Here is a 27,313-nt window from a genome sequence, read left to right as displayed (position 1 = left end):
TGATGATGGGAAGAGGGAGGCAATTTGAAGTGACAGGGCTACAAGCCAAGGAGTACTGGCAGCCACCAGAAGCGGCAAGAGGCCAGGAACTGACTTCTTGAGAGAATCTGAAGGGAATACCCTGCAAACACCTTGATCTCCTCTTTCTGGCCTCCAGAGCTATGAGAGAATACATTTCTAGTGTTTTAACCCCCTGAGGTTATGGTAATTTGTTTGTGATATTACATCCATAGGAAGCCACTATAGGTGCTAATAGTACTGTTATACTGCCTGTCAAAATTTCATGCAGAGTATGCAATAGAAAATGGAATGAGTCAGTTTGCTTGTTTGTAAATATGGAGTATCTCCACATGTATGTTACTCTACACAGAGGATAATTGCTGTACATAAACTGGAAGTTAAAATATGGAAGATATTTGGTGATATAAATAGTTACCTTATATTAATCCTGAAAATTTGGTGTTTTGGGATATACATCATACCCTTCATTTCTGATTTTCTTTTTAATCCTAGAAATTAGTGTGTTAGGGTTAAATTTAGTGTCAGGGTTAGGGTTAGCATACATGTACAGTATTTAACACCAGGGACTGAATGGGAGAGGCAGAGTTTACTCAATATCCTTATTCTGCATCACTTCTAATAGTCATATAACAGCTACTCCATAGCTTACTTTAGAATGATTTAAAACCTGAATACTATCAAAACTGCTAGTTTATATCCTAACCACTTTTCTGCATCCTTTGGATCTGTTTGGGAGTGATATAAAGCAAAAGGACTGTGTTTGATGTTCTAGGAATCCATAGTGTTCAAAGATGTGGCCATCACCTTTTCTAGAAGAGAGTGGAGGAAGCTGGAGCCTTTTCAGAAAGAGCTGTATAAGGACGTGCTACAGGAAAACCTAAGGAACCTAGAATTTTTGGGTAAAGATATCCTTTCCTGATGGTCTAGCAACTAAGCTGGGTATCTTTCTGTCCTCTGTTACTGAAATATAGGTGATATGTGAAAACTCTCCCTCTCTGTCTCCCTCCCCCATACTTTGTTTTACCTGGCCATCCAGGAACTGATATGACTGATCTTTTTTTTAAATTTTATTTTATTGGTACATTTTAGATATACAATATAATGAAATTTATATTGGAAATTTGCATCTTTACATAATCTCTCTTGGTGCTTATTTTTCCCCCTTCCCCTGCCCTCCCTTCAACCCCTCCATCCCTCCTCATTTATAAAGACTTTGTTTCCATTTTTTCATTTTCTCATGTTACTTCTATTCACTTCTTTTCTATCCCCTATCTCTCCCACTTCCCTTTCCCTTTTGCCCCTTTTCTCCATATTTCACATTGATATGACTGATCTTATAAGTGGATTCTAAAAACTATATTCTTTGTGATGTTTCCTCCAAGAAAAGGTCTTTGCTTCAGTATTTGGAAGTGTGGAGCCTCATTTCCCCCATTTCCTCATCTGATTCCAATGTTGAACTCTGTGCGTTTGATAGCATCTTTTTTCTTGCCTGGACAGCCCAGTGCTATACATGCATGCTGAAATGTCTTATTCGGTGCATAACCATTTTCCATTCTGTTCTGTATGAACAGGCTTTCCAGTTTCCAAATTAGATTTGATTTCTCAGCTAAAATGGGTTGAATTATCAAGACTAATAGAAAAAGAACTCTCAAAAGACTCCAGGCCAGGTAAGTTGGAGAGATGAAGGAAATAAAAAGAGTTGTTTACCAAGTACATTGGAAAGAGCCTTTAACATGTTGGGCAGGCCTGATGCAAAAATATAAGGGTGATTAGAAGAGATCACTTGCCTTCTGGATTTTTTTTTCTTTATACTGCAAATTGAACTCAGGGCCTTGGGAATGCTGACCAAGTATTCTTCCACTGAGCTACATCCTCAGCCCTTATTTTATTTTTAAAATTGAATACAATTTAATTTTGAGAGAGTCTACTAAATTATCTGGGCCAGCCTCAGACTTGTGATCCTCCTGCCTCAGCCTCAGGAGTAGCTAGGATTACAGATGTGCCAGCAATGCACCAACTGGATTTTTTTTTAAACAGGGTCTTGTTATGTAGTTGAGGTTGGCTTTGAACTCAATATATAACCATGGCTGACCTCAAACCAATGGCAATCCTCCTGCCTCAGCCTCCCAGGTTCTGAGATTACAGGCATGTGCTACACCGACCAGCTCTTGAAATATTTTTTTAACGGGAGAGACTTGGTTTTGGGTCCTTTGAGAAGTACATGCCAAGACATGATTAACTGTGCAGGAGATTTATTGGGGCAGATTTCAGGAGGACAAATGGGGAGGGACTTGGGAGAAGCTGGAAGAGCTATAAGAACATGATGTAAGGGGCCGGGGATTTAGCTAAATTGTTCTGCTGCCTGCCTTGCAAACTCAAGGACCCGAGTTTGATCCCCAGTACCAAAAAAAAAAATAACAACCAAAACAAAACAAGAACATGATGCAGGTCTGATGCTTGTGAATGAGAAAGAGAAGGAAGAAATGTTGGTGAGGAAGAGTCGTTTTTGGTTTTTTGACACTGGGTCCCACTGTATAGACTGGGCTGGCCCTGAATTTGCCACATAGTTCAAGCTGGCCTCTTGCTCTTAGCAATCCTCCTGCCTCAGCTATAAAATCATTGGTATAAAATATATCCCTTGCCCAAGATGGTTATTTTGAGGAAACAGCTTGTAGATGTATAAGTTCTTTAAAAAGTCATTTACAAGATTGCACAAAAAATTTTTGAAAAGCTGAGTCAGTAGCCAGAATTTTACAAAGCTAATGCAAATCAGCCGGGTGTAATGGTGCATGCATGTAATCCCAGCACTTGGAAAATCACCATGAGTTCATGGTCAGCCTGAACTACATAGAGAGACCTTGTTGCCAAACAAAAAGGCTAATGCAAATTAATAAAGAACAGTAAGTAGGTTAGAAAGGTTGGTTAAGGGAATAACTAAAGTATATCTAATGATTGATTAAATCATTTTTATGTTGAATTATGGATAAGATGGAAAATAGTTATAAAAGAAAAACAGTAAGAATACACGTACAGTTTTCTATTCAAAAGTATACTGAACATTTTCTAAAAGAACATTCAGATAACTTCTGGGTAATAGGATTGTGAGTGAGTTTGTATTTTATAGTTATGTTTAAAATCAATTTATGAAAATGATGTGACCTTGTGATGAAAAATCAGGATGAATTATATGCTTAGTAAATGAATTCAAAGATCTGATAAGAGCACAATCAGAGTACAGTACTGGAGAAAGCTTCTTGGAGACTGTGGGACATGAAGCCTAGCCCCTGTCAAATTTATATGTGATACTGAAGGTGCTGCAAAATTCAATACTAGGTAGTATGAAGTTTTAAGACCAAAAGAATAGGAGCAAAAGTGCAGCAATGTAGGAAGGACCAGAAATGTATGCCAGATTAGAGGATCCTTATAGTTGAATGGGCCAGGTTGTGATAACCTTTGAAAGTGTAGCATGCATGGTATTGCATAATTGTAATATGATAAACATTTTGTATAAAATTAGTGCTTTGTCTGCTTTGAGAAGAAGACATATGGTATAGGGATCAAAAGCATGGGCTTTGGTGTTAGACCAGATTAAAAATCAAGCTTACTTGTAATTCATATGACCATAGGCAAGCTGCTTACACTCAGGTGTCCAGGTGTCACATCCATAAAACAGAGATAATAGGAGGACCTAGTACTTGGATTGTGGTAAAGATGAAGCAAAATAATGCAAGCAAAGTGCTTGGGGTGGACCTGGCATTTGATAAGTATGTAGTAAATATTAATATTAGCATTGTTTCGGAAGAGAAAAGTTTGGATGTAAGAAGAATAGGTTTGAAATAGAAATCTGACACAAGGATAAGAACTTGCATCTGTTAATTATGAAGCATATACTTTCCATCTTCCTCAATATTTTTCCTAACCTTTGTGTTAACTTGCTTGCCTATATTGCTCTTCTTTCCCCTGTTCAATAGAGCACTAATTGAAAACTAACTAAGCCATATTCCTTATCATGACTTTCTGTGTTTCTGTTTCAGTATCAATACATCAGTTTAGCAAACAGGAAATGTTCTATGTGTTATTTCTTTTTTAGAGTGTGAGCCTAAAGGGGAATTGGAGGTGTCTGTTCAAAACTGTAATGTTTTTATGGAAGATTTAACTTTAGAGAAAATAATAGAAGAATGCTTCAAGGATGATGGTTGTGGCCTGATAGCAGAATTCCGGAAACATTATGGCAAATCCAAGGAAGATCATGACAAACAGGGACATTCAAAAGGATCAGTAATACAAAAGAAAACTCACAGGATAGACAATAAGGGTGAAGTATTAGACCCAGAAAAGAGCCCCAATGGACAGAAACTCAAATGGACTTCTGACAAAGCTAAACATCTGAAAGCCTACTTGAAGAAGTGTAGAAAGTTTAATGAATGCAAGAAACCCTTCAGTTTTCATTCAGATCTTGTTCTGAACCGTAGAGAGAATACTGCTGAAAAGTCAGAGAAACACAGTGAAGCTGGAAAGGACCTAAATTCATCTTCATCTCTTCCTGAACATCAGAAATGTAAGAAAATTCATCTGGGGGCTAAATCCCCAAATTGCGGTAAGTGTGGGGTAGCATTTACACAAATTTCATCCCATTCTAAGATAAAAAACTCTACCTGTGTAAAATGTCAGAAGAAATTAAAAGATGCAACCTCAAATAAAGATGAGGGAACTAAAACTGGAGAAACTACTCATAAATGTAGTAAATGTGGAAAAATCTTTTGCTTTAGTGCCCCCCCCAGCAAATATCATAGAATTCACACTGTAGAGAAACCCTCTATGTGTCCTGAATGTAGAAAAGCTCATAGTGGTAGTTCATCGCTCAAGGCACATTATAAAAATCAAAATGTAGAAAAGCCCCACAAATGTGATGATTGTGGAAAAGGTATCACCCTAGCTAATGTCACAAAACATCAAAGAATTCATAGTGGGGAAAAACCCTTTCAGTGTAAAGACTGTGGGAGACCCTTCAGTGACAGTTCATCTCTTTATCAACATCAGCGAATTCATACTGGAGAAAAACCTTATAAATGTAAGGATTGTGGGAAATCCTTCAGTCATAGCTCTTCCCTGTCCAAACATCAGAGAATTCATACGGGGGAGAAACCATATACATGTGATGAATGTGGAAAATCCTTTAGACAAGCTTCTTGCCTTAAGCGACATGAGAGAATTCACACTGGAGAAAGGCCATATTTGTGTAATGATTGTGGTGCGACTTTTAGCCATTTTTCAACTCTCCATTATCATCAAAGACTTCATAGAGGAGAAAAACCCTACAAATGTGACCGATGTGAGAAAGCTTTCTCTGCCCATTCCCTTCTTAGTCGTCATATGAGAAGCCATACTGGTGTGAAACCTTACAAATGTAAAGACTGTGGGAAAACCTTTAGTCAGAGTTCATCTCTTAATGAACATTACAGAACTCATACTGGAGAGAAACCCTATGAGTGTGACTTTTGTGGAGCAACCTTTACTCGGAGCACAATCCTTGTAGAACATGTAAAAATTCATACCAGAACAAGTGACCATGAATGCAATGAATGTGACAAAAAATTTAAAAGTATTTCAAGCCTTATCAGACATCGGGCATCACACACTAAAAAGTAGTTCTGCAAATAAAGTAAGATGGGGCAGGGGGTTGGAAATTTAGTTCAAAATACTGGAAATCCTGGGATATGAACTACCACAACATTGATTAATAGCTGCAACTTCAGTGGGCTAGCAGCTAGAGAAATTATTCTTCATTCATCCCTCTTCATTTCAAGGATGTCACTTGCCGATGAATGGTAATAGAGTAGATAAAGCCATGTGGAAAGTGAAGAAAGTATGAGATGTGAAACGGTTCTAAAAGGCCAGTCTTAAATTTGAAAAGTGTTTTTCTTCAGAGGATTTCTCTCTCCTGCTATTCTCCCACTCTAGTGTATCAAGATGGAAAGAACTTGACTGGACTCACATTACTATCTCAGATTGCCAGCTTTATACTATATAACCTGGTAGAAATCATTTGACCTTTCTGTATTGTAGGTTCTGTACCAGTAGAGTGAATGGATGGGACTAATGATTTCTAAGGTGTTTTTTGTTTTGTTATTTTTATCTCTGATAATTGTGATGCTGTAGAAATGTTAAACATTTTTGATTTTTGGAATTTTATTGTTTCTCTGATAGAAAACTGTTCTCTTGCAGTATACTGGACTTCTAGTTTAGTGAGAATGCTGAATACTTTTTAAACACTTGGTGCAGGAATCCCTAAAATATGATAGGAACAAATCAGAGAAGCTCAAAGAGGTTTGTTTTCAGGGAAATTCTACTAAGATAGAATACCCCAAATTTTAACTTTTGTTTACTGGCTAAAGGGATTAAGAATCCAAAAATCTTGAACTTGAGTTAACTCAAGCCATAAGAATCACAGTCCCCCCAAAAATAAATTGGATGTAGAGGAAAGAAACGTGCCAAAAACACCTTTCCCGAGTAGGTTTTCGTTTGCAACATAGAATTATAAGTTTTACAATTTGTGCCTGTAGCAAGTACAGCTTCCTGCAATTGCAGTGTAAGCATTCAGTATTGCAGAGGTCATATCTCTTAGACCGAGTCATATTTTGGGTTGTCTTCATGGTGGGATATTTATATGTAAATGTATATATGTATTTATGTGTGTATGTTTAGTTGCCAGTATTTCAAAATAGGGAATTTCATGTTGAGGTTTCTCCTTAAAAACCAAATTTTGGGCTGGGGATTTAGCTCAGTGTGCCTGCACCTGCCTTGCAAGCTCAAGATTCTGAGTTTGATCCCCAGTACCAAAAAAAAAAAAAAAAAAAAAGAACAATAAAAACAAAATGTTAAGGGCTGCCCTAACTGGGCTCATGTATCCACGGAGCACTCAGCTGGATCTGGGTAGCAGCTGTCTCCTTTAAATGGGAAATCTACTTTCTTACTTGTCAGCTCTTGTCCTGCATATAACCCAACTTTCCCGTTGTAGGAATTTGGTATTTTAATCCTCTACATTCTGGAGGATATATACGCTAAAATTAAGAGAGACCCCATTTGATAGCTAGTCAAGTTCAAGGAACGAATGTAGAATTGATGAAAATGTTTTCAGTTTTACTTTTTGTGTGTGTGTGGAAGTAGTTCTACAAAGTATGGAATATACAGGTATTGAATATTCAAAATTACCTTGGTGAAGTCTGAATAATTTCTAACTGAAAAAGGAATGAAAGACCCTGAGTGAGATTTGGGTCTCAGGTCATGGAGCTCCACAGGAGCCCTCCTGACTCAACAGTGTACTGAAATAAGTTAATAAAGTTGAAATTTGAGGCAGCTCCTTTAAATACAGAACTAAACTATAGTACATTGGGCTTATGGCAGTGAAGAGATCTTAATGCTGATCAGAGTCTCAGGAATATTTGCTGTAATTTCAGGTGCTTAGGTTTTAAATGCTACCTCTCTATGTAAGGTTTTTGTTTTTTTCTTTGTGTGTCTCTCAACCTCAAAAGCCTGCAGTTCAAATACTGTGTGACAGATTGATCTGTGTAGTTATTCCTGAATGGACCTACCAAATGCACTCTAGCCATGAAAGGAATATGGGTTATAAGAATCATATGCTAGTGTAAACTAGTGGGGTTTTTCTGAAAAGATACAATTTATAGAAAGAATTAAAGAAAACTCTTCAGAAGAGACTTGTTCCAGGTTGTTTCCTGAGGTTAGATTTCCCAACTTTCATAAGTGGATGTTTTATCTCAATATCAGTTGGGGGTCTGGAGTATAAACTTTTCTTAAATTTTATTGAGGTATAAATTTATATGATAAAAATATTTCAGCTGTATAGATCAGTGAGTTTTAATAAGTTTACTGAGTTTGTACAATCTTCACCACAATCCTTGTTTTTTCTTCTTGGTACCAGGGATTGAACTCAGGATATTATCCAAGTTATAGTACATCATAATACTCTTATTGTTAAAATATTTTCAGCATGACTTGTACATTTCAATAAAGCAATGAAGGAAAAGTTACCTCTTGCTTTAAAATTCTGATATGCCCGATATTTTGGCTTACATGGGTAAAATTCCATCTTCATGATAGAAATTGATCTTTATATCTAGCTGAAATTCTCTGAAAGATGGAAAATTGTCAAAAAGTGTCTGTCACCAGTTTGAGTTTAGGGAGTTGACATTTTGTTTTTTCTTTGAGATGGAACATATCCAAAGTTTTTCTTGGGCAGTGTCTTATATCACATGATTTACCTAAAACTAAAGAAAATACTTGAAAAATTTCAAATTTTGAATCAACTGATCTTTGATATTATTAGAAATATATGTCCTATAGGAAAAATATGATTTCTTCATGTATATTGTGTGAGCAAAATTGTTTAATGGTATTTAAATATTTGTTTCAGTGAGTTTTTAGATGTCATTTTCTCACAATTTTCTAAATTATGAAATCTAACATGATTATTTTTAATCAATCTGAGGTTGTGTGTGTGCATTTGTGTGTGTGTGGGTGTGTGTGCACATATTTATGTATGTGTAACAACCAAGCTGTTTTATAGCTGGCTAAGTTTACAAACTCAGATCCTGTTAAAATTTGTTTGAACAGTTTTGTTAAAATTCTCATATGACTAATTTGGTGGATTCTGTTTTTGACTAAGTTGTTGAAAAGTTCTGTAAATCTTAAATATTATCTCAATTATTGTCTTTCACACTGGAATTAAACAGTGGTTTTGTTTGCTGCTGTAAATTGCAATTATCATTTATCATTGAACATCCACTATACTCTTCTATTCCCTTTTTTCTTGACTGGTTATAGTATGAGCTTCTGTGTCTTCACTGAATTCTGTTTCAGTATTATGCATTTGTTTATATTTTTAATATTTTCTTAAATTTTAACTAGAAAACTAAGACAATAGATATCAATTTATGATTATGATTTATGTAACAGTGTGACTTTGCTGTCTGCTTAGGTATACTCTTGTGCTATTTGCATAATATAGCCAAGTAGACCTATCGTGATATTTCATCCATGCATAAAAAGTCACCTGAATCAGTCTTTGAAACTGACTAGAGATTGGTAGTGTGTTTACATGTGACACTAAAAATAATGCACGTTCCTATATAAGTTATAGTACAACAGTGTCCTCTGCAATACAATAGTTAAAGTGAATTGTAGTTTTATTAAAACAATAAAGTAGTGTTTAATGAAAAAATGCTTCACTGTCAGTTTTTTAAATTTTGAAATGTGGCATATTTGCATTCTCAGTTATTCATAGCCATATTGCACAGTACAAAGTTAGAGAAGGCAATGCTACCCACAGAAAAGCCAACAGGTCTCAACTGATTAACTCAATAAAACTTTATTCCCAGGCAGTCTTCCAACATTTTGTAGCCATGGCGTTTAGAATAGGTAACCTCCTAGGTCAGACACAAACATTGGCCTAGAAACAGCTTGGAGAAGTCCCAACTGGGAGCCAAAATATTCTAGGACAGTGCAGAGAACTGATGGGGGCTCCCTAGGACATTTGAATATTTTGAAGATAACACAGTGAAAGATGCAGCATAAACTATGGCTACTATGTTTGGAACTACAGTAACTACCAAATAGAACTGTTAGATATTTCTTTTGGCATCAGGCACTATGAAAAAATGATTGAAGTCCTAAGGATGCTTTAACCAAGAAACTTTCAGGCCCCCTGCCTTAGGATTCTTTCTTCCACAGGCCAGAAATCCATCACATTGGCCCTAACCTCATTGCAGTGGAGGATAGGTGTTGGGAGCAATGCTACATAATTCTAGGGAAAAATCATTTGGTTAGCCTAGTTCTCTTGCCTACAGCCCAGCTACAGAATAACTCCAGTTTGGCCTCCGGTCGCAACTGAGACTTCAGTGATCCGGTGATGCTGTGATTCTCCAGGACAAGAAACATCCTGGGAGAACAAACATCTGCTCAGTTCCTCATTGTTCTTGGACTGATTAACATCTTGTTTGCCGGAGATGTACTGAACTCTCTGCAAGCCTTCCGTTACACCTTGTTTATCCCAATGTGAACTATTGAACTCTCTGCAAGTCATTTGTTACATTTGTTTCTCCCGATGTACTGAATAAAAGGTGTGGTAAGCTGGGGGCTTTTGTCTTTGCTGTCCAGAGCAGCACTGATCAGACCCAAAGCTCAGCTTCTTCTCAGTCTCATTTTTCTACCTTTCCTGTAATTCGCCATGTGCTGCCATGGCTCGCAGGAGACCAGGACTCACTGCAGAGGTTCTGGTAACGTCCCCTTCCCCTGTCCCCTACAGATAGGAAATAGTCTTTATATTTATTTTTATTTTATTTATTTATTTTTTGGTACTGGGGATCAGATGAAAAATCGGAAGTCGAAGGTCACAGAGATACTAAACTTTCAAACTCTGTTATGATTTGAATGAGTGCCCCATCACCAACGCTTCTGTTTTAAAAGATATGGTCACTGGCCTCTGGTGCTGCTGAGGAGTGGTGGAGACTTTAGGAGGTTGGGTGTAGTGGGAGGACATTAGAATATTAGGGGTGTGCCCTTACTGGGGACATTGGGACTCCAGCATCTTTCTTTTTTTTTGGTACCATGGATCAAACTTGGGACCTTAAGCTTGCAAGGCAGGTGCCAAAACAACTGAGCTAAATCCCCAGCCCCACCATTTTGGTCTCCTTTGCTTTCCAACTGCTATGAGGTATGCTGCTTCCTCCACCAGTTGTTCCTGTCACCTCAGGACCAAAGCAATGGGGCTGACAGCTCATAGACTGAAACCTACAAAACACCCAAAATAGATCTTTCCTCCTTATAAGTTGATTATCTCAAATATTTTGTCACAGTAATGGAAAACTGACTAATACAGACCCCAAAGTCATTATTTGCTACTGTAAACTAGAAAAAGCAGTAGATAGAAAAGGTGACTGGCTGTTGTTAACTATGAAATTTGTATTACTTGTCACTGATTACAGACCACTTTAATGTAGTTTATTCACTAGATCATTATAGTTACTATTTCTTAGATTATTTGTACAGTATACATTTTTACCAAATAGTGAAAAATTAAGTAGTCATCCAAATCTCACACTATGATAATTCGTATGTCTTTTTTTTCATGCTTTCACGATGGTTTTCCCCAAATTATCACCTTTCAGCATTCCCATAAATGCAGCTGGCATGTTTTCAAATCCTTTGGTAATGTGTTCGTGATACTGGATTTTTCCCTGAATCAAAACAACAACAAACATTGATTTCATATTCCAAATGATTTTCTCTTCTCATCCTAGCACAAATTTATCATTTATTGTTTTTAACAGTTCATAAGATGGAGGCATGTTTTTTGTGAACTGAGTTAATTTGAGGGGCAAGATCTCCATACATAGTGTATTAACATTACAAAGTACACATAAGAATACAGTAGGTAGGTGTCAGATCACAGTATGAAAGAAGAAATGTCACAGGCTATGATTTAGAAATTGCTAAACAAATTGTATAGAATCATTTGGGGGTTTTTTGGTACCAGGGATTGAGCTCAGGACTTCATGCTTCACTTGCCAGGCAGGCACTGTGCCACTGAGTTATGTCCCCAGCCCAGACAAGTTTAATAACAAGTTTAATGCAATGATTTCCGAAAAGGTGGAAGTAGATACAGAACAGAACATCATTGCCAGATACTGTCTATGTTATGGTTTATATCTGGATGTCCCCGCTAAAGTCTGACATGTTCATAGGTGGGCTTTGTTGAGGTGACTGGAACACAGGGGTGTGATAATTACCAATGGACTAGTCACTCAGGAATTTATAGCTAAATGTGATTTGAGAGGTGAAGTCTGGTTGGAGGAGGAGGGTCACAGGGGGGATGTGTGGCCTAGGTCTATCTCTCTCTTCCTCTACCCTTTTTGCTTTATCTGCTTCCTGCCGCCATGCCGTGTGCTGTTTGTCCTCTGCTATGCCCCTGTGGCATGCCACCCTGCCTTGGACTGATGGACTGAAACCTCTACAAGCTGTGAACCCAAACATGCCTTTCCTCCTTTAAAATGTGAGTGTTGGGTAGATGGTCTGTTTCAAAAGTCATTTCTCGTAGTCACACAATGCAGAATCTTTACTCCCATTGGGGCCTGCAGTGGTAGAGCTTTTTCGGGACGTGTCTATAATTATGGCAGTCCAATAATTTGTATCCCCCTCAGGCCAAGGTTCTTTTTCTGTGCGCGTGTGTTTTTTTTTTTTTTTTTTTGTACCAGGGATCGAACTCCCATCCTTGCGCTTGCAAGGCAAGCGACGGAACCACTGAGCTAAATCCCCGGCCCAAGGTTCTTTCAATTTGTGCTTAGCATTTATTTAGGAGCAAGGGAGGGAAGGATTTACTTTAGGGAGGAAGATTTTTCATTTTTCTTCCCCCAGGGATACAGTCTGCTATGTGGGGCTGATTTACATTTTCAGATTCTCCTAAGGGGTCTATGTTGAGACAGACTGGAAATAACTGGAAGCTTTTTTTCTCCAAGGTGTTCTACTGATGGTTGACACCAGGTATGAACTTAGGAAGAAAATTATTTGTTTTAAGGCACTCAGAAAACAGGGAAGCTCTGCGACTTGAATCCTTGACTTGAAACCCTCAGCTCATTGCTACGTTTTGAACAGGCATAGAATCTGAATAGAATGGAAAGCTAGAATCTAGTTTAATGTTTAAAAGAGAATGAATACTATTGTAGACTGAAATGTGAAGCCCTTCTTCCTCAATTCGTATGTTAAAGGCCTCACCCCAGTACCTCACAATGTGACTGTGTGTGGAGACAGGGCCTTTAAAGAAACAATTTCTAGGTATCTTCCTGAAAGTGTTAAAGACATCATATTACAGTGGTACATGCATACCCATGTTTATAGCAACATAGTTCATGACAGCTAAATCTTGGAAGCAGCCTATATGCCCATCAACAGATGAATGGATAAGAAAATGTGGTCTTTATAAACAATGGAGTACTATTCTGCCATAAAGAAGGATAAGCTTGAGTCATTTATAAGAAAATCGATGCACCTTGAGTCATGTTGAGTGAATCAAGTGCATGAGTTTAAATACTGCATAGTTTCTCTTATATGAGAAACCCAAAATAAAGAGCAAAATAAAAGATAGATAACAGAAAGTAGGGAGATAAATCTTTTTCAAAAGGGAAGGCTGCCAAGAGATGACACATGGCAGGGAGGGTAGAAGAAGGGCATGAAAAAAAGAATGAAGATGTGTTACGTGCGTGTACCAACTCCCCGTGAGGACTGTAATCATTATGTACTACAAACATGTACTAATAAAAAAAATGAAAAGAAAGATACAGTGAGGCCACATGGGTCGGTCATAAGCCAATAGGACTGGTGTTCTTTTAAGAGATTAAGACATAATAGAAGACTAAATAAAGATGCAGGGAAAGGACTCGGAAGAAAGAATTCTGTTGACACCTTCATGTTAGACTTCCAACATCCAGAGCCTTCAGAAAATAAATGCCTTTTAAGCAACCCAGTCTGTTGCTTTAAACTTTGTTACAGTAGCCCTAGCTACTGTATTAATACAAATAGAATAGAAAATGTTGATGATAGGGGAATTTATGGTATAGAATGCAGACAATATGAGAGGGAGCTCTCTGTAGTATGTAAAACTGTTTTAAAATACAATGTATATTACAAAATCAAGATGAGAGGGAAAGGAAAAGACTAGAATTCACTAGTTACTTAAAGTAGAAGCTAATCAGCTTCACTTTGTTAGAAATAAGCATTATAGACATCATGCTCACCAGCACGGGGGTTTCTTGTTGTTAGCTGTGATCATGGAAAAGCAAGATTCCATTCTGTCATAGAGGACAAAAAAGCAACACGCTAGGAATTTAAAAATAATTCAGCTCTTCTCAGGATTCTAGAGAGCCCAGCCCAGCACTCCATGTGTTACACTGGGAAAACTGCCAAGCTCCAATGGCTGCCAGAGGAGCAATCTATTTTTTGGAATTGGGAAATGACCATGGGCCAGGAATTAGGAAGTATCATATCACACTTCCTTTCCAAAACTAGGATAATGCACCTTGAGCTCTTAGATTTCTATTGACTAAAAGTCCACATGGTAATGGGGGAAAATGATCACAGCTCATGATAAAAGAGGTTCTTCTTCTGGACCCAAAGGCACAGCTATAAGAAAGCTTTTTGTGACCTAGGACCTAGGACAGCCATGGCTCACTTATGTGCTGCTCTACTATTTATTCTTTCTACAACTTTTATCTAGTATATATATATATATATTTCCTTTTCTTTTGGTGTTACGTACTAAACCCACAGCCTCAGCATGCTAAGCATGTACTATATCACTAAGCTACCTCCCTCAGCCCCTTTGTGCTTACATTGATTCAAACCCTATTCTGGGTGTTGCAGCTATATCAGAAAATAAAATGCATGAATGTTGTCTTCATGGAGGTTACAGTCTCATGGAAGGGAGATGGCAATACATACAAATGGGATTGCTATGGATAAAAAGACGAGATCAGAAATAAAGGGATACTTGAACTTAAAATAAGGTCATTTTAAAAGTTCCCCCATTCATTCTAATATTCTGCTGCATACTATGGTTACATCCAATTAAATATGTATTTTTTTTTTTACTTTCAAGAAAGAATATATTTGAACCACAGAAACAAACAAAAAGATAGTAAATAAGAAAAAATAACGTAACAATCTATGTAAGTACCTAACATGAGCATGCTCTTACATCTAAAACAAAAAAATAGCAACATTGGTACTATATATATATATATATATATATATATATATATATATTTGACAAGTGTTCATTAAAGAAATCTCTAATATAAAACATTTAAAATGTGGAAAATATTTTTCCAGATACAAGAAATGACTGTTGAGGTAGGCACATCCACAATTCTTATAAAAACATGCAAAGATAAAAATTCATCTGACTACTCATTTCTCAGATGTACAAAACCTATGAAATTTTTAATCACTGGATACTGCCTTTTGTTTTTGCACTGAGTTTCAACACTGATCGGTATGAATTCTGGCTTATATAATTACTGCTATTTTTCAGTCTGTTATGCTCCAAGAGCATATTTAATATTAATATTTCATATTTAATATGAATACTTAGAAGAGGAACATTATTTGTATCACAGTCACTTTCTTACTTTTTTTTTTTAAGGCAGTATGTTTAGAAAATAATTATTACAAAATAGTGCTTTGGAAGATCTGAAACTTCAAATCAATGTGCTCCATTAATCATAACTAGATCTAAGAAGCCTTAAATGGAAAGAACACAAATGTAAAAAGCTGATGAATTTAAAGATTATAAAATTGGTTTATTGTAGAAGCAATTCAAGAATAACCAGTTAAAATCTTATCCCCATGCTACCCAATACAAACAAGAAGCATTAAAACACGTTTACATTAGGCAAACGCACATAAAGCAAGAAAGACCACATTAAGGCTGTGATTCGAACTCAAAAGGAGAAAGGACTCTTAGATCTCCTTCAGGTCAGTACCAAGGGTCTGAAAAGATCAAAGCACTGTGTCAGGTACACAATGCTGCTACAACACTGAGGTATAATTGAGCAAATTAAAGTCCGGGAAAAATGGAGACTATATATTTTTGTTTCGTGGGTACATTTAAGTGACTGAAATTTTAGGATCAACTGCCTTTAATGACAGCAAGATGCAAGACAAATCTTTACTGAAGTGAAAAAAGTTTATAAAGTTTTCTATCAAAGTCCCACTAACTCTGAAATACGTATTTTAAAATAGCTAGGAGAGAAGATTTTGAATAGTATTCCAACCAAAGAAAGCATAACAGAAGTGCTGGATATCTCCATTAACCTGATACATCTATTATGCATTGTATATGCATTATTATGCATTGTATATCAAAAATCATAGTGTAACTCAAAAGTGTGTACAAATATTATGCATCAAGTCAATGAAAAATGTTTATCTTTGTGTTTTGAGAGAGTGTCATTCTGCAGTTCAGCCTGGGCTTGAGGTCACTCTGTACCCCAGGCTGGCCTTGAACTTGCAGCAGTCCTGCCTCAGCTTCCCAAGTGCTGGGATTACAGGCGTGTACCACCATCCCCAGCAAAAAATTTTAAAAGTTGCCTCATTCTCAGGTGCTTTTAAGCAAGGACTTGAAGAACGTGGAGAGACTTAAGGAAGCAGTCATGGGGCACGGAGGGATACCTATCAGAGTAAGCAAAAGCACGAACACTAAAGAAATGAAATCAAAGAGGAATAAGGGCCAGACTGTGTACAGCTTTGTAGGTTATTATAATAAAGCACTTTGGATTTATGCTAACTGAAGTGGAAAGGCTTGCAGGGATTTGCACATAAGAATGACAGTTAAAAGATCACTCTGGCTACCCAGATGGGAATTGTCTGTAGGCATGCAAAAGTGGGAGACCACATAGAAGATAGAGGTTACTGCACATGTCCAGAACAGGCGGTGTGGTAGCCTGGGCCACGGTAGGAGCAGAGGACATGCAAGAGCTGGTCAGATTCTGTACATATATTGAGGATTGAGCCATCAGGACCTACTGAAAGGTTGGACATGGATCTGAGGGAGAAAACACACCAAAGACAATTCAAGGTTTTTGTTTTGCTTTTGAAACAGGGTCTCACTACATAGTCTGAGATGGCCTTGGATTCTCCACATAGCCCACAGTGGCGTCTAACTCACAATCTTCCCACCTTAGCTCCCCAAGAGCTCCCAAACCTCACGACTTCAAAGGTTTTGCACTCAGCAGTAGACGAGTAGAACGGCTATCTCTGAGATAGTGAAGTCTGAGTGTAGAGCAGGTTGAGCAGGAAGGATTAAAACATAAGGAGTTTTTGATGTATATTAGGCATCCAGGTACCAGACTGGACTGCAAAGGAGACAAAAATTGGGGGGCTCTCAGGATCCTGCTCGTATTTAAAGCCAGGAGCTTGGACGAGCTAATGAAGGGATAATAGAGTGTGGATAGGGAAGAAAAGAGGTCCAAGGACCATGCCTCAGGTCCTCTATTATTAATTTGGAGAGAAGCCAGAAGAAAAGTCAGCAGAAGATTAATTAGTGAGGAAAACCAAGTGCTAAGGAAGCCAAAGGAAGAAAGTACAGTAATGGAGAGCGATCACTCTCTAAAATATTCCCCCATAACCAAGTGATAGTACAGACAGACTACTGGATTTCCCTGTGTGACAGACACTGGTGACCATGAAGACAGCAGTGTTTATGCAATGGCAGCAGTGCAAAAACCTGATACATGGGTTCAAGAAAGAATGGAGAGAGTCGGCATGTATGTGTATAGATAACATGTCCAGGTATTTTGCTACAAAGGAGGAAATCAGTGAAGTGGTCTTGTAAGTGCAGTGGAGATGAAATTTAGAAAGGGTTCTTTTTGTTTCCTCTCCTATGTTAAGATGAGAAAAGTGAGAATGTCTGTATTTGAAAAGCAGTGATTCAATAGGCATGGAGAAACTGATGATATACCAGAGGGAAGAACGGATGGACTAATGGTTTTGAGTACCAAAAGCAAAGAGATCAAGTATACAGTGGAATGGGGCAGTTGTGGAGCTGCTTACCTCTAAAACCCATTTCCTCAAATCTTTCAGAGCCTTTTCACGGACTTCTCCCTGCCAGTTGTACACCAGGAACCCTTCCATGCGGAGTTGCTTATAGATAATACTTTCTGGGTCTGGACCTGAAAGCAGAGGGCACATTTGGCTCACAGGGTCCATGGAGGTGTCAACATGCCATGATTTACAACAAACACTGTGTGGAAAGCAGAATAATGGCCCCCAAAGCATCCACAATGGAAATCTGTGACTATTTCACCTTACATTGTAAAAAAGATTTTACCAATGTGATTACATTAAGAACTTTGAGATGGGGAGATTATTCTCGGTTAGACAGATCGTCTCAACGTAATCACAAGCACTCTTGTAAGGGCAAGAGAGACCCAAGAAAAAATAAGCGATGATGGAAGCTGGGATTGGCAAGGGTAGACAAGAGGAATAACAAGTAGGATGAAGATGGATGCTGCTGGCTTTGAGGATGGAGAAAGGGACTACATGCCAAGGAATACAGGCAGCTTCTAGAAGTTCCAAAGGTGAGGAAATAGATCCTCCTCTAGAGCTTCCAGAAGGCAGGCAGGCCTGCTGACCAGTTTAGAATTTTGACTGCCCGAAGAAGGAGAATAAATGACTGTTGTGGTAGCCACTAAGTTTGTGGTAATTTGTTACAGCAGCAATAGGAAACTAATGCACACTAAGATTCCTTGTATGGGTCAGGCAGCATTCATCTCTTACATCCTGGAAGTAAGAACCACCAAAAACTTCCCAAACAGTGCTACGGGACACAAAGAGGGCCCAGGGATGATGTATTAATAGTTTTCTGCACTTCTGAAGAATGATTGCTCTGATATTCCTGGTACATAGCATGCTTCTCTTTCTATTTTAATCCAGGCATTCTAGGACTTCCTTGCATTTCTTCTTTTTTTAATTTTCTTCAAGAAAATTTATTTGTACCTCTTTGAGGAACTGGTATAAGCTTGTGCAAGACATACATTTAGGAAGTGGGTCGTCATACCACACTCTTCTCAACACAGGCAGTTGTTGCATTACTCCTGGATGTTCACAGTCCGGCCGGCATGGAGACTTCCGCTACTCTGTTTTGGCCTTCAGAGCTGCTTCCTCTCTCAGATGAGCTTTCTTTTTAAGTTCAAGGTTGTTAAAGACTCATTTCTTTTGGCAGCCTCCTTGCCCTCGATAACTATCACGATACATCCCAGCACCATCAGGGCAATCATTATGCAGCTCATCTCCATCGGCACCTTGTTCTTCACAGAATCGAGCATCTCAAACGAGATAGTCTATGGAATTTGGTCCTGGCTCTTGAAGCGACCTGACCGTCTCAGGATCTTCTTCTCCCAGACCGCGGGTTTGTGGCTGAAAGTGCTGGTTGGAGCTTGGGACTTTCCTGTGGTTTGGAGCACAATCCATTCAGTCTCTTCAAATCAGAGCTTCTGGTAAACCCTAGTGATGAGGAAGCACTGTTTTCATCTAACCTAAAAAAATTTCCTGCCACCAGGCGAAAGCTGCGCAGGCTCCCCATGGCCGCCACTTCGCAGACAACACAGCACCCTCGTGCTACCTCATCCTTGCATTTCTTGATGTTCTGTTCTTAAAGGAGATGCAAAGAACCAGTGTCCACCCCCAGCCTCAGAGTTAGCGAGAGACAATAGATCAGGAGACCCATGAGCTCTCACACCTGCCCTGTCCTTGCCATTGCAGAATACCAAGAGTCAGCCTGAAGAGTGGATCTCCAGTTTAGTGTGTAGAAGAATCATGTGGAGGGCTCATGGAGAAAGACTGCTGGGCCGTCCTACAATTTCAGGTTATGCATCTGGAGAGGGCCCCCAAAATTCATATTTATAACAAATTCCCAGGAGACAGGGATACTGTGGGCCCTGGGCCCACACCTTGAGAACCATCCGCCTAGAATGAGCATGCGGTTCTGTCACCCTGTAAGAAAGGGCCTATTTCTCCGTGGGACAGAAAAGGTCATACGGGCTGCCAGCTCCCCCGCCCCCCCACCCAAGGATCTTGAGTGACCAGAAAGTGAGAAAATAACACCTACATAAAGTCTTTCAGGTTCCAAGAAGTCAGGTGAAGGTGCCTAGCGAGTATCAGAGCCAGAAGAGCCCAGACAACTTGTGGAAAGTATCCTCAGCATCCTAGACACCTGGCATCACTCAAGTGTACAGTCCCCACTCTTTACTTTGAAGAAGGAAGCATTAAGCAAGAACATTGTCCTGAGCCAATAGAAACTGCTGCATAATGAGTGACACATTCAAATACTTCTTCAGAAGACACCAACAGTATTTCTTTTTGAGTTAAGGATTGAAACCCTATTTGCTCAACTTGGAAGAGAGGGAAATAGTATTGCTGATGGGAATATTCTTTTCTGAGAGCAAAACACCAAACATAGTGGTAAAATTGGTGGAAATAATTACTGGATTCCTAGGTGTCCTAGTAATGGAATATGTAAGAATTTCTGGAGATCAGAAGCAAGGCAGAACTCCCTCTGGTTAAAGTGGAATGGACAAGGTCACCTGACATCCCCATGACCTCTCTGAGTAGCTGAACTTCCAAGTAGTAATTGCTGAAAAGACTAGATCAAGTTCCTGTAACCAAAATACTTGGCTATATCTCATTAGACTGGGGCTAAGAAAATGTATCTTGGAGCTCTGCTCAACTGATTGGCACATGATGCGCTGTGATTCTAGCTTAGCACCAAGCAGAAAAACGTAGGGAGAAAATGTCTCCTAACGATGAAATTGCCAAATGGATCTGGAGTTTCCTTCTTGGAGAAGCTCACACTTTGATTTTTTTTCATAACTCAAGAGAGAATCTGCAAGTTATTTTTTCCTCAGCCCATGCCACTCTAAGCCCTACCTAGCTCCATGTGGTTGTTTCTAATTAGTGTGGCTGTAAGACATCATTCCCACTGATCAAGAATGAGTAACCAATTGATCGATCTTTGCCTAGATCTTCATTATAGTCTGAAAGATTTCTTTTTATTCTTCTTTCCCCCTTTTGGGGACCACAGGTAAATCTGTAACTCTATAACAGCATGAAATGATTAGGGCAGAGAACGACCTTATTTGAGGAATTCAGAACAAGGGTCTTTGTTGTGAGTCTACTGCTAATGGGATTCAAGGGGTCTCAGGTTGTTCATCTTCCCATCCATAAACTGAGGCCTGTACAAGATGTGGCGTAGGACTGGGAGAAATGCATACAGTTCTCTGTTGGCACTGCTTTTGGACTGCTGTGAGTGCGGAGAGAAAAGAATGACTTCAGTATAAGAGAGGGGAGAAGTGGGATATGGAGGGCACAGCAGGGCACAGACAAATAAACAAGGACAATCAAGGATGGAGGTAAAATACATACCCCCTTTCTCTTTAGTGGAAACTGTTAACTTGACCGGGCCAGGGTATCTTGCCACGCCAGGAAGCACTGTCTAAGACTGTGAGGAAACGTGGCAGACTGCCTTTCCCTTCACCCACATCAAGACACTTTCCACCCAATCCAGCACCTTCAGCAGTAAGACTAATATGAAGAACTCAGACATTCTCTTTCTAAATCAAATCTTGGCTATCTTTATATGACTTCACAGAAAATAATAGGTAATCAAAACTTTTAATAAGTGCAAATGTTTCTTCCATACTTGTTCATCCTGCTTTCAGTATTGAAAGCTAACTTAAGCAGATTTAGTATAAAATATATAAAATCACACTTCTAATCCCATAAATACTATTTCTTTATTATTCATCAAGAATATGATGAAATCTTTCACTTATGTTTACAGTCACTGGCCTATCCCATGTCGGTGCATCTTCCCTTACCCGGTCTGTCTGCATTCGTGATCATTTGCATGAACTTGTTACCTGGGGGAAGTGGGCCAGTGCGGTTATACACGGAGATGGCCCCACAGATAGCAATTCTTCCAAACGCCTTCATCTGGGGTATAACGGTGTTTGAGGAATCGCCACCTACCTAAACAGACAGGGAAACAAACAAGCAAACACTTTACATAATGTAAACATGAAATTTACAAGAATCATAAAGTCACAATGTTTAGTAGCAAGAAAATTAATTGGGCCAGTCACGCTGCCACGCAATTACTAAGCTCAGCTATTCGGGAGGTTGACGCAAGAGGGTCGCAAGGTCAAGGCCAGCCTGAGTAACTTGGCACAACCTTGTCTCCAAATAAAACTTTTAAAAAGGGCTAAGGATGTAGCTCAGAGGTAGAGTGCTTGATTTGTATGTGCACGCCTTGGGTGCGATTCCCAGAACACACACACAAAACCAAACCAAACCAGAACAAAAAGAGTTAATTACATGAGCACATCTGTGCAGAAAATTACAGTTAGAAAGAGAAGTTGAAAATGGACATTTCCTGGGCCAGGGATTTAGCTCAGCGCTTCCACCGCCTGCCTCGCAAGCACAAGGTTCCGAGTTTGATGCCCGGTACAAAAAAAAAAGAAAAAGAAAGAAAGAAAGAAAGAAAGAAAAATGGACATTTCCTTTAGACTCTAAGAACATATAGTAACAAATTTTAATTTGCTAAATGTTCTGGTTCTCTGATAAGTCCAATAGTTTGCTTCTCCTATAATCCAAACATATGGAAAAATACTGAAAAGACGTATGAGGAACAATGTTGGAAGACTCACATTCCAAATTCAAAACTTACTACAATGCTAAACTAATCAGGTCAGTGTGAGACTAGAAATACAGATCAGTGGAACTGAATTGAGAGTACAAAAAATGAACATTTATGATCGAATCGAATCGGACTGCTTCCTCCACTATACGCACATTATAGACATGGATATAATAAAAAAAAATCTGCAAAACTCTTAGAACTCACACAGGAGTAAATTTTGGTGAGCTTCAGAAAGGCAAAGCCTTCTTAGATGTGACACAAAAACCCACAGCAACCAAAGGAAAGAAAAACTAGATAAATTAGACTTCATCAAACTTTAGAACTTTTGTGCTTCAAAGGATAGCATCGTAAAAGTGAAGAAAACTTGTGGAATAGGAGAAAATAGTTGGAAACCTCATTAACAGTGGATTCTACATTTGTAAATTGGGATACATGCTACATTTTATTCATAATGCCAAGATCAAAACTCACAGAGATTTCTCTGGGCATTTCTAGACATGCATAAAGTAGCAGAAAAGAGACAGCTGTTCCCAGCTGACTAAGCAAGGAAGGTAATCCACTGCTTTTTTTTTCAACTCTCATGTACAGATAACCAAAGGATGGAGAGTCGGGGCGGGCAGTGCAGTGTAGTTCCAGTAGCCCGGGCTCTGGGGACCACTGGATGGGTATGAACACCAGGTCTGAGGGGAGGAGTACGTAGGGCACCCAGAGGCAAGTTACTGAACATCGCTGAACCTCATTTTCTCTTTTGTAAAATAAAGAAAATGGAAAATACTAGGAAGTGTTGTTTATAGGATTTAAGAGTATAATAAAACAACGTACATATCTGTATGCAGTTCTCCTAGAAGCAGTGGTTTAGGGGTCCTGGTGACTTTCCAGAATGTAACTAACTGTGAATAATGAAAATCAATTCTATCAGACACATGAAGAACTCTTACAACCCTAGAAATAACCCACTTGGAAAATTGGCAAAGGATTTGAACACATATTTCTCCAAAGGAGATATACAAATGTACATGAAAAGATCCCAAATATCATTAGCCATAGGGAAATGCAAATCAAAACCACAATGAAATACTTCAAACCCACTAAGATGGCTACAAGAAGAGAACAGACAATTACAAGTGTTGGTAAGGATACGGAAAAATGGTAACCCTCACAGATTGGAAATATAAGATAGTGCAGCCACTTTGCATAATAGATTGGCAGTTCCTCAAAATGATTAAATATGAAGTTACAGTGTGCCCTAGCAATTCTACTCATAGGTGGACACCCAAGGTTAATGAAAACGTGTTTGTACAAAAACTTGTATATGAATGTTCACAGCAGCATAATATGCAATGGCCAAGAAGTGTAAACAACTCAGATGCCCATCAATTATGTGGAGATAATTAAAATTTGGTATATCCATATAATGGACTATTTTTTAGCCATAAAAAGGAAGGCAGTATTGATAGATGCTACAGTGTGGATGGCCCTTGAAAACATTTTGCTAAGCATTAGAACTCAGTCATAAAAGATCACTTTTGGAGTGAGAACATGAGGTACTACTCTGTCATAAAGAAGGATAAACTTGAATTGTTTGTAAGAAAATGGATGCCCCTTGAGCCCATAATGTTAAGTGAAACAAATCAGACACACAAGCCTAAATATCTCATGGTTTCTCCTACAAGCGAAACCCAGAATATGAATAAAGAGCAAAATAAAAGATAGATAATAGGAAGTAAGGAGATAGAGCTTTCTCAAATGGGAACAAGATGAAGAGATGGAGGAAGGGGGAAGGAGGAGAAGGAAGGGGGATTTTTAAAAAGTAATTAAAATGTGTTATGTATGTGTACCAACTCCCCACAGGGAATGTAAACATTATGTACTACAAACATGTACTGATTAAAAAAAAGATAAAAGAGGCATATATATGTACTTTCTTCCTATATTTTATAGAGGAAGTTTAGAGATACATTCTTTCATATGGTACTTCATCAATTAATCAGGTAACTCCAGTTCACACTTACATTATCAAAATAGCGATCATAACCATCAGGGGAGGCTTTCTTCAAAGCTTCTTCCAAAGAATCTACTGTCTTGTAGTTAAAGGCAACATCAAATCCAATTTGTTTAAGATATGCAACCTTTTCATCAGTCCCTGCTGTTCCAACAACTTTGCAGCCCTAAATAGGGAGAAAAATGGCAACTATTAAGGAACCAGGAACATGAACCAACTGCACTCTTTTACTCAAGTATGGTCGGGATCCCCACGAACACACTGTCAGTCCTGAGTCCTTCACAAACAAATGGGACAAAGCAGACAGGCTGCTTCTAGCAAACAACAGCAGCTGCTCCGTAAATAGGGCAGAAGGACTCCAAATGCAGTATATAACACCCCTGGTGCCAACTGTGTACACACCTGAGCAGACCGTCCTTGGGCATCCAAGTCATACATATTTCACCCCAGATTCCTTAGCCCCTTCAATACCTATATAAGCCTGATTCCTTTCCCTGTTCATTGCTAATATCTCTTTGCCCAGGTGTTAGTCCATCCAATCACAGATGAAGTCTCTCCCACCTAGCTACCACCCACTATATCTCTCCCAGTATCAGTCATCCACACATGGAAGTGATAAACTCAGCTTTTCCCAGCTAGCTGCTCGAATTTCCCGATTGCTAGACCCTGTTAAGTGGAATGAACTTTCCTTTCAAAAGCCTAGTTTTGACCAGTGAATTCTTTATGACACACGCTTCATGTATAAGGAATACCATGTGGGGCTGACAAACCTCATGCATGACATTGGCCCCTATACCACCCTACAACCCCGCTTAGCTTGCCTTGACCCTCAACAGATCCTGTCAATGTTTTTTGGATTTGCAATTCACTTCAACCTGCTGCTTCAACAACCTACTTATTCGACTTCCTGGGTTTTTCATTTGGGCATTTGTTTTCCCCTTTCAAAGATGACTGTTCTATCTCTCGGTGCGGTGGTTCTTTAGACTATTCTTTGGCTCAGCCCTTGGCAACTGACCCTTCGTCTGATATGCTCTAAAGCACAGGACTCCCTAATCACGGAAGAACTGGAGAGCATTATGAAAAGCAGTCTTAGGATGACAGCACTGACCCAGAGGGATTAGGTCCTTGGGAATCTAACCCCAGCAAAATGAAAGAGCATTTTCAGATTTTTAATAATTAAATGGGATTTTCAACTTAGATTGTTGAAACAAAATCTAGGATATCGAAGTAGAATAAAGGAGTAAAACATACGCTATTGAAAGTTCATATACATATAAATCCTATTTTTGTATGAAAATATGTGTACAAACACTAGCAGAATATAAATAAGACATTTTAAATATAAGCACTGGCAGAATCTAAACAAAACATTGATTTTAAGTAATTAGGAAAAAAATAAATTTTACAACAGGAAGAGAAACCAATAACCAATAAACAAAACAAAATGGCTTAAATTCACCTATAAAAGCACTGTTCCAAATAGGGAAGAAATAAAATGCAGCTATCCACTATTTACACAAAATACACATAAAATGAACAGAAGGGTTGAGTATAAAACAATAACTTTAAGGGCAACTCCTATCAAATTTTACAGTGAAAGTCCCTTGGCTTTTGACAAAATATTTGAAACAAGAATACTGGAACTATTTCTAATTCATTTTGTAAGTCTAGCATAAATTAAGTCTAACTAGGCACTCTGAGTTTGCAAAAACAAAACTTTTAAGCTCAACTCACCTAGAAACACAGATGCAAACATTCTCTTTTAAAATGTTATTAAATGAGGGCTGGGGATGCAACTCAGTGGTACAGCATGTCTTAGGACCCTGAAGGCCCTAGATTCAGTCCCCAGTACACAACTCCAAAAGATCAATTCCAGAGGTATAACTCTATAATATATCATATGTAAATAAAACTTATTCTAGGAATGCGAGATTGGTTCCATGTTGGAAAGCAAATATAACTCACTAACTGTAAAGTGAACATGCTAAACTGGGTATGGTGATACATGCCTGTGATCCTAGCACTACAGGATGGTGAGGCAGGATTTCAGGTTCCAGCCTCATCTGGGTAATTTAGTCAGTTAGTGAGACGTTGTCTCAAAATAAAAAATAAAAAAAGGGATGGGGACAATGTAGCTCGGTTCAAATGTTCTGGGTTCAATCCCCAATGCTGGGAAAAAAAAGTTTACACACTAACTAAGAAATGGCATTCCTATAATCCAACTTCTAGTCTTATTTGCTTGAATAAACTATTTCTGCAATCTGCATGGCAGCTTCATATTTATATTCTAAACTCCCATCAGTACAGGAGACCAAACTGAATCACTGGTTGTTGTGTGTAGCCTTCCATTTACCTTGTCCTGAGTCCTGAACCCTAGCCTTTGGCTAAGTTAAACTGGATCTGAGCTACCTAAGGTCCTCTAACTTCAAACTGTGAGCAGAGGTCTGCTGGGTACCTCCCAAAAGTTAGTTCTTTCTGGTGCAACAGCCTGTGCAATGCAGCGATGTGGGTGATGACTCTTAGTTTGGCTGACCTCAAGTCCTTCTTTGATTATAGGCAATCATGGAGAAAAGATGTTAAGCTATAGAAAGAGATTGTTTAGTTAAACATATGAAAATATTGGTTCTTATGAACTCACATCTGTAGACGGAGGCCATTTTGGACTTGATACCTACAATGCTATCAAATGACATTATTCAGCTCATCTTTGCTATGCTGCCCCTCATTTCTCAACCTTGAACTTCGAATTAAGGTCCATTAATTAGAGCATAAGTTCCTTGAGGTCAAGAAAAGGCTGTTGTGTTCCCAATGCACACTGCGGGTCTAAATAAATATTTGTTACTGGAAAAAGACACTTACCTTGAGCTTAGCTATCTGCCCCACAACGGAGCCCACTGCTCCTGCTGCTGCATTAACCAGCACTGTTTCTCCACCCTTCACGCCACAGATGTCCAGTATGCCAAAGTAAGCAGTTAGGCTAAGGGAAGGAAAAAAGGGTATGTGAAAGGATTTCTTTCTTTCCCCTA

At 38.7% G+C, this 27,313-nt stretch overlaps 2 protein-coding genes and 1 pseudogene across 7 annotated transcripts in view; 1 reads left to right on the top strand and 2 right to left on the bottom strand.

Moving 5' to 3' along the window:
* Znf483 (zinc finger protein 483) overlaps positions 1 to 10,232 on the top strand; it is a 56,335-nt gene extending 46,103 nt beyond the window's left edge. For all 3 annotated transcript variants that reach the window (XM_087184184.1, XM_013073412.3, XM_087184183.1), the window contains 3 exons: positions 794 to 920; positions 1,593 to 1,688; positions 4,112 to 10,232. In XM_087184184.1, coding sequence (XP_087040310.1) covers positions 794 to 920; positions 1,593 to 1,688; positions 4,112 to 5,670 — 1,782 coding nt within the window. In that variant the 3' untranslated portion in view covers positions 5,671 to 10,232. The remainder of the gene's footprint in view (positions 1 to 793; positions 921 to 1,592; positions 1,689 to 4,111) is intronic.
* The window catches only part of Ptgr1 (prostaglandin reductase 1), a 37,142-nt gene continuing 19,219 nt past the window's right edge, over positions 9,391 to 27,313 (bottom strand). For 2 of the 4 annotated variants that reach the window (XM_087184187.1, XM_087184185.1), the window contains exons 6-10: positions 27,147 to 27,264; positions 24,298 to 24,453; positions 21,507 to 21,615; positions 17,641 to 17,759; positions 9,391 to 11,273 (exon numbers count right to left, since the gene is read on the bottom strand). In XM_087184187.1, the coding sequence (XP_087040313.1) occupies positions 11,163 to 11,273; positions 17,641 to 17,759; positions 21,507 to 21,615; positions 24,298 to 24,453; positions 27,147 to 27,264 (613 nt within the window). In that variant the 3' untranslated portion in view covers positions 9,391 to 11,162. Of the gene's footprint in view, positions 11,274 to 15,377; positions 16,634 to 17,640; positions 17,760 to 21,506; positions 21,616 to 24,297; positions 24,454 to 27,146; positions 27,265 to 27,313 lie in introns of those variants that run through there. The other 2 variants (XM_087184189.1, XM_087184186.1) reach the window with 2 other exon arrangements.
* LOC147825780 (protein FAM162A pseudogene) lies at positions 17,766 to 21,488 on the bottom strand (annotated as a pseudogene).

Source organism: Heterocephalus glaber, unplaced genomic scaffold (genome assembly GCF_053883595.1).
Source record: "Heterocephalus glaber isolate CG9 unplaced genomic scaffold, H.glaber_assembly_v1.0 deba00001481, whole genome shotgun sequence".
Lineage (NCBI taxonomy): Eukaryota > Metazoa > Chordata > Mammalia > Rodentia > Bathyergidae > Heterocephalus > Heterocephalus glaber.
Note: the sequence above shows the minus strand (reverse complement) of the source record. Positions and strands in the feature narration are given on the sequence as shown.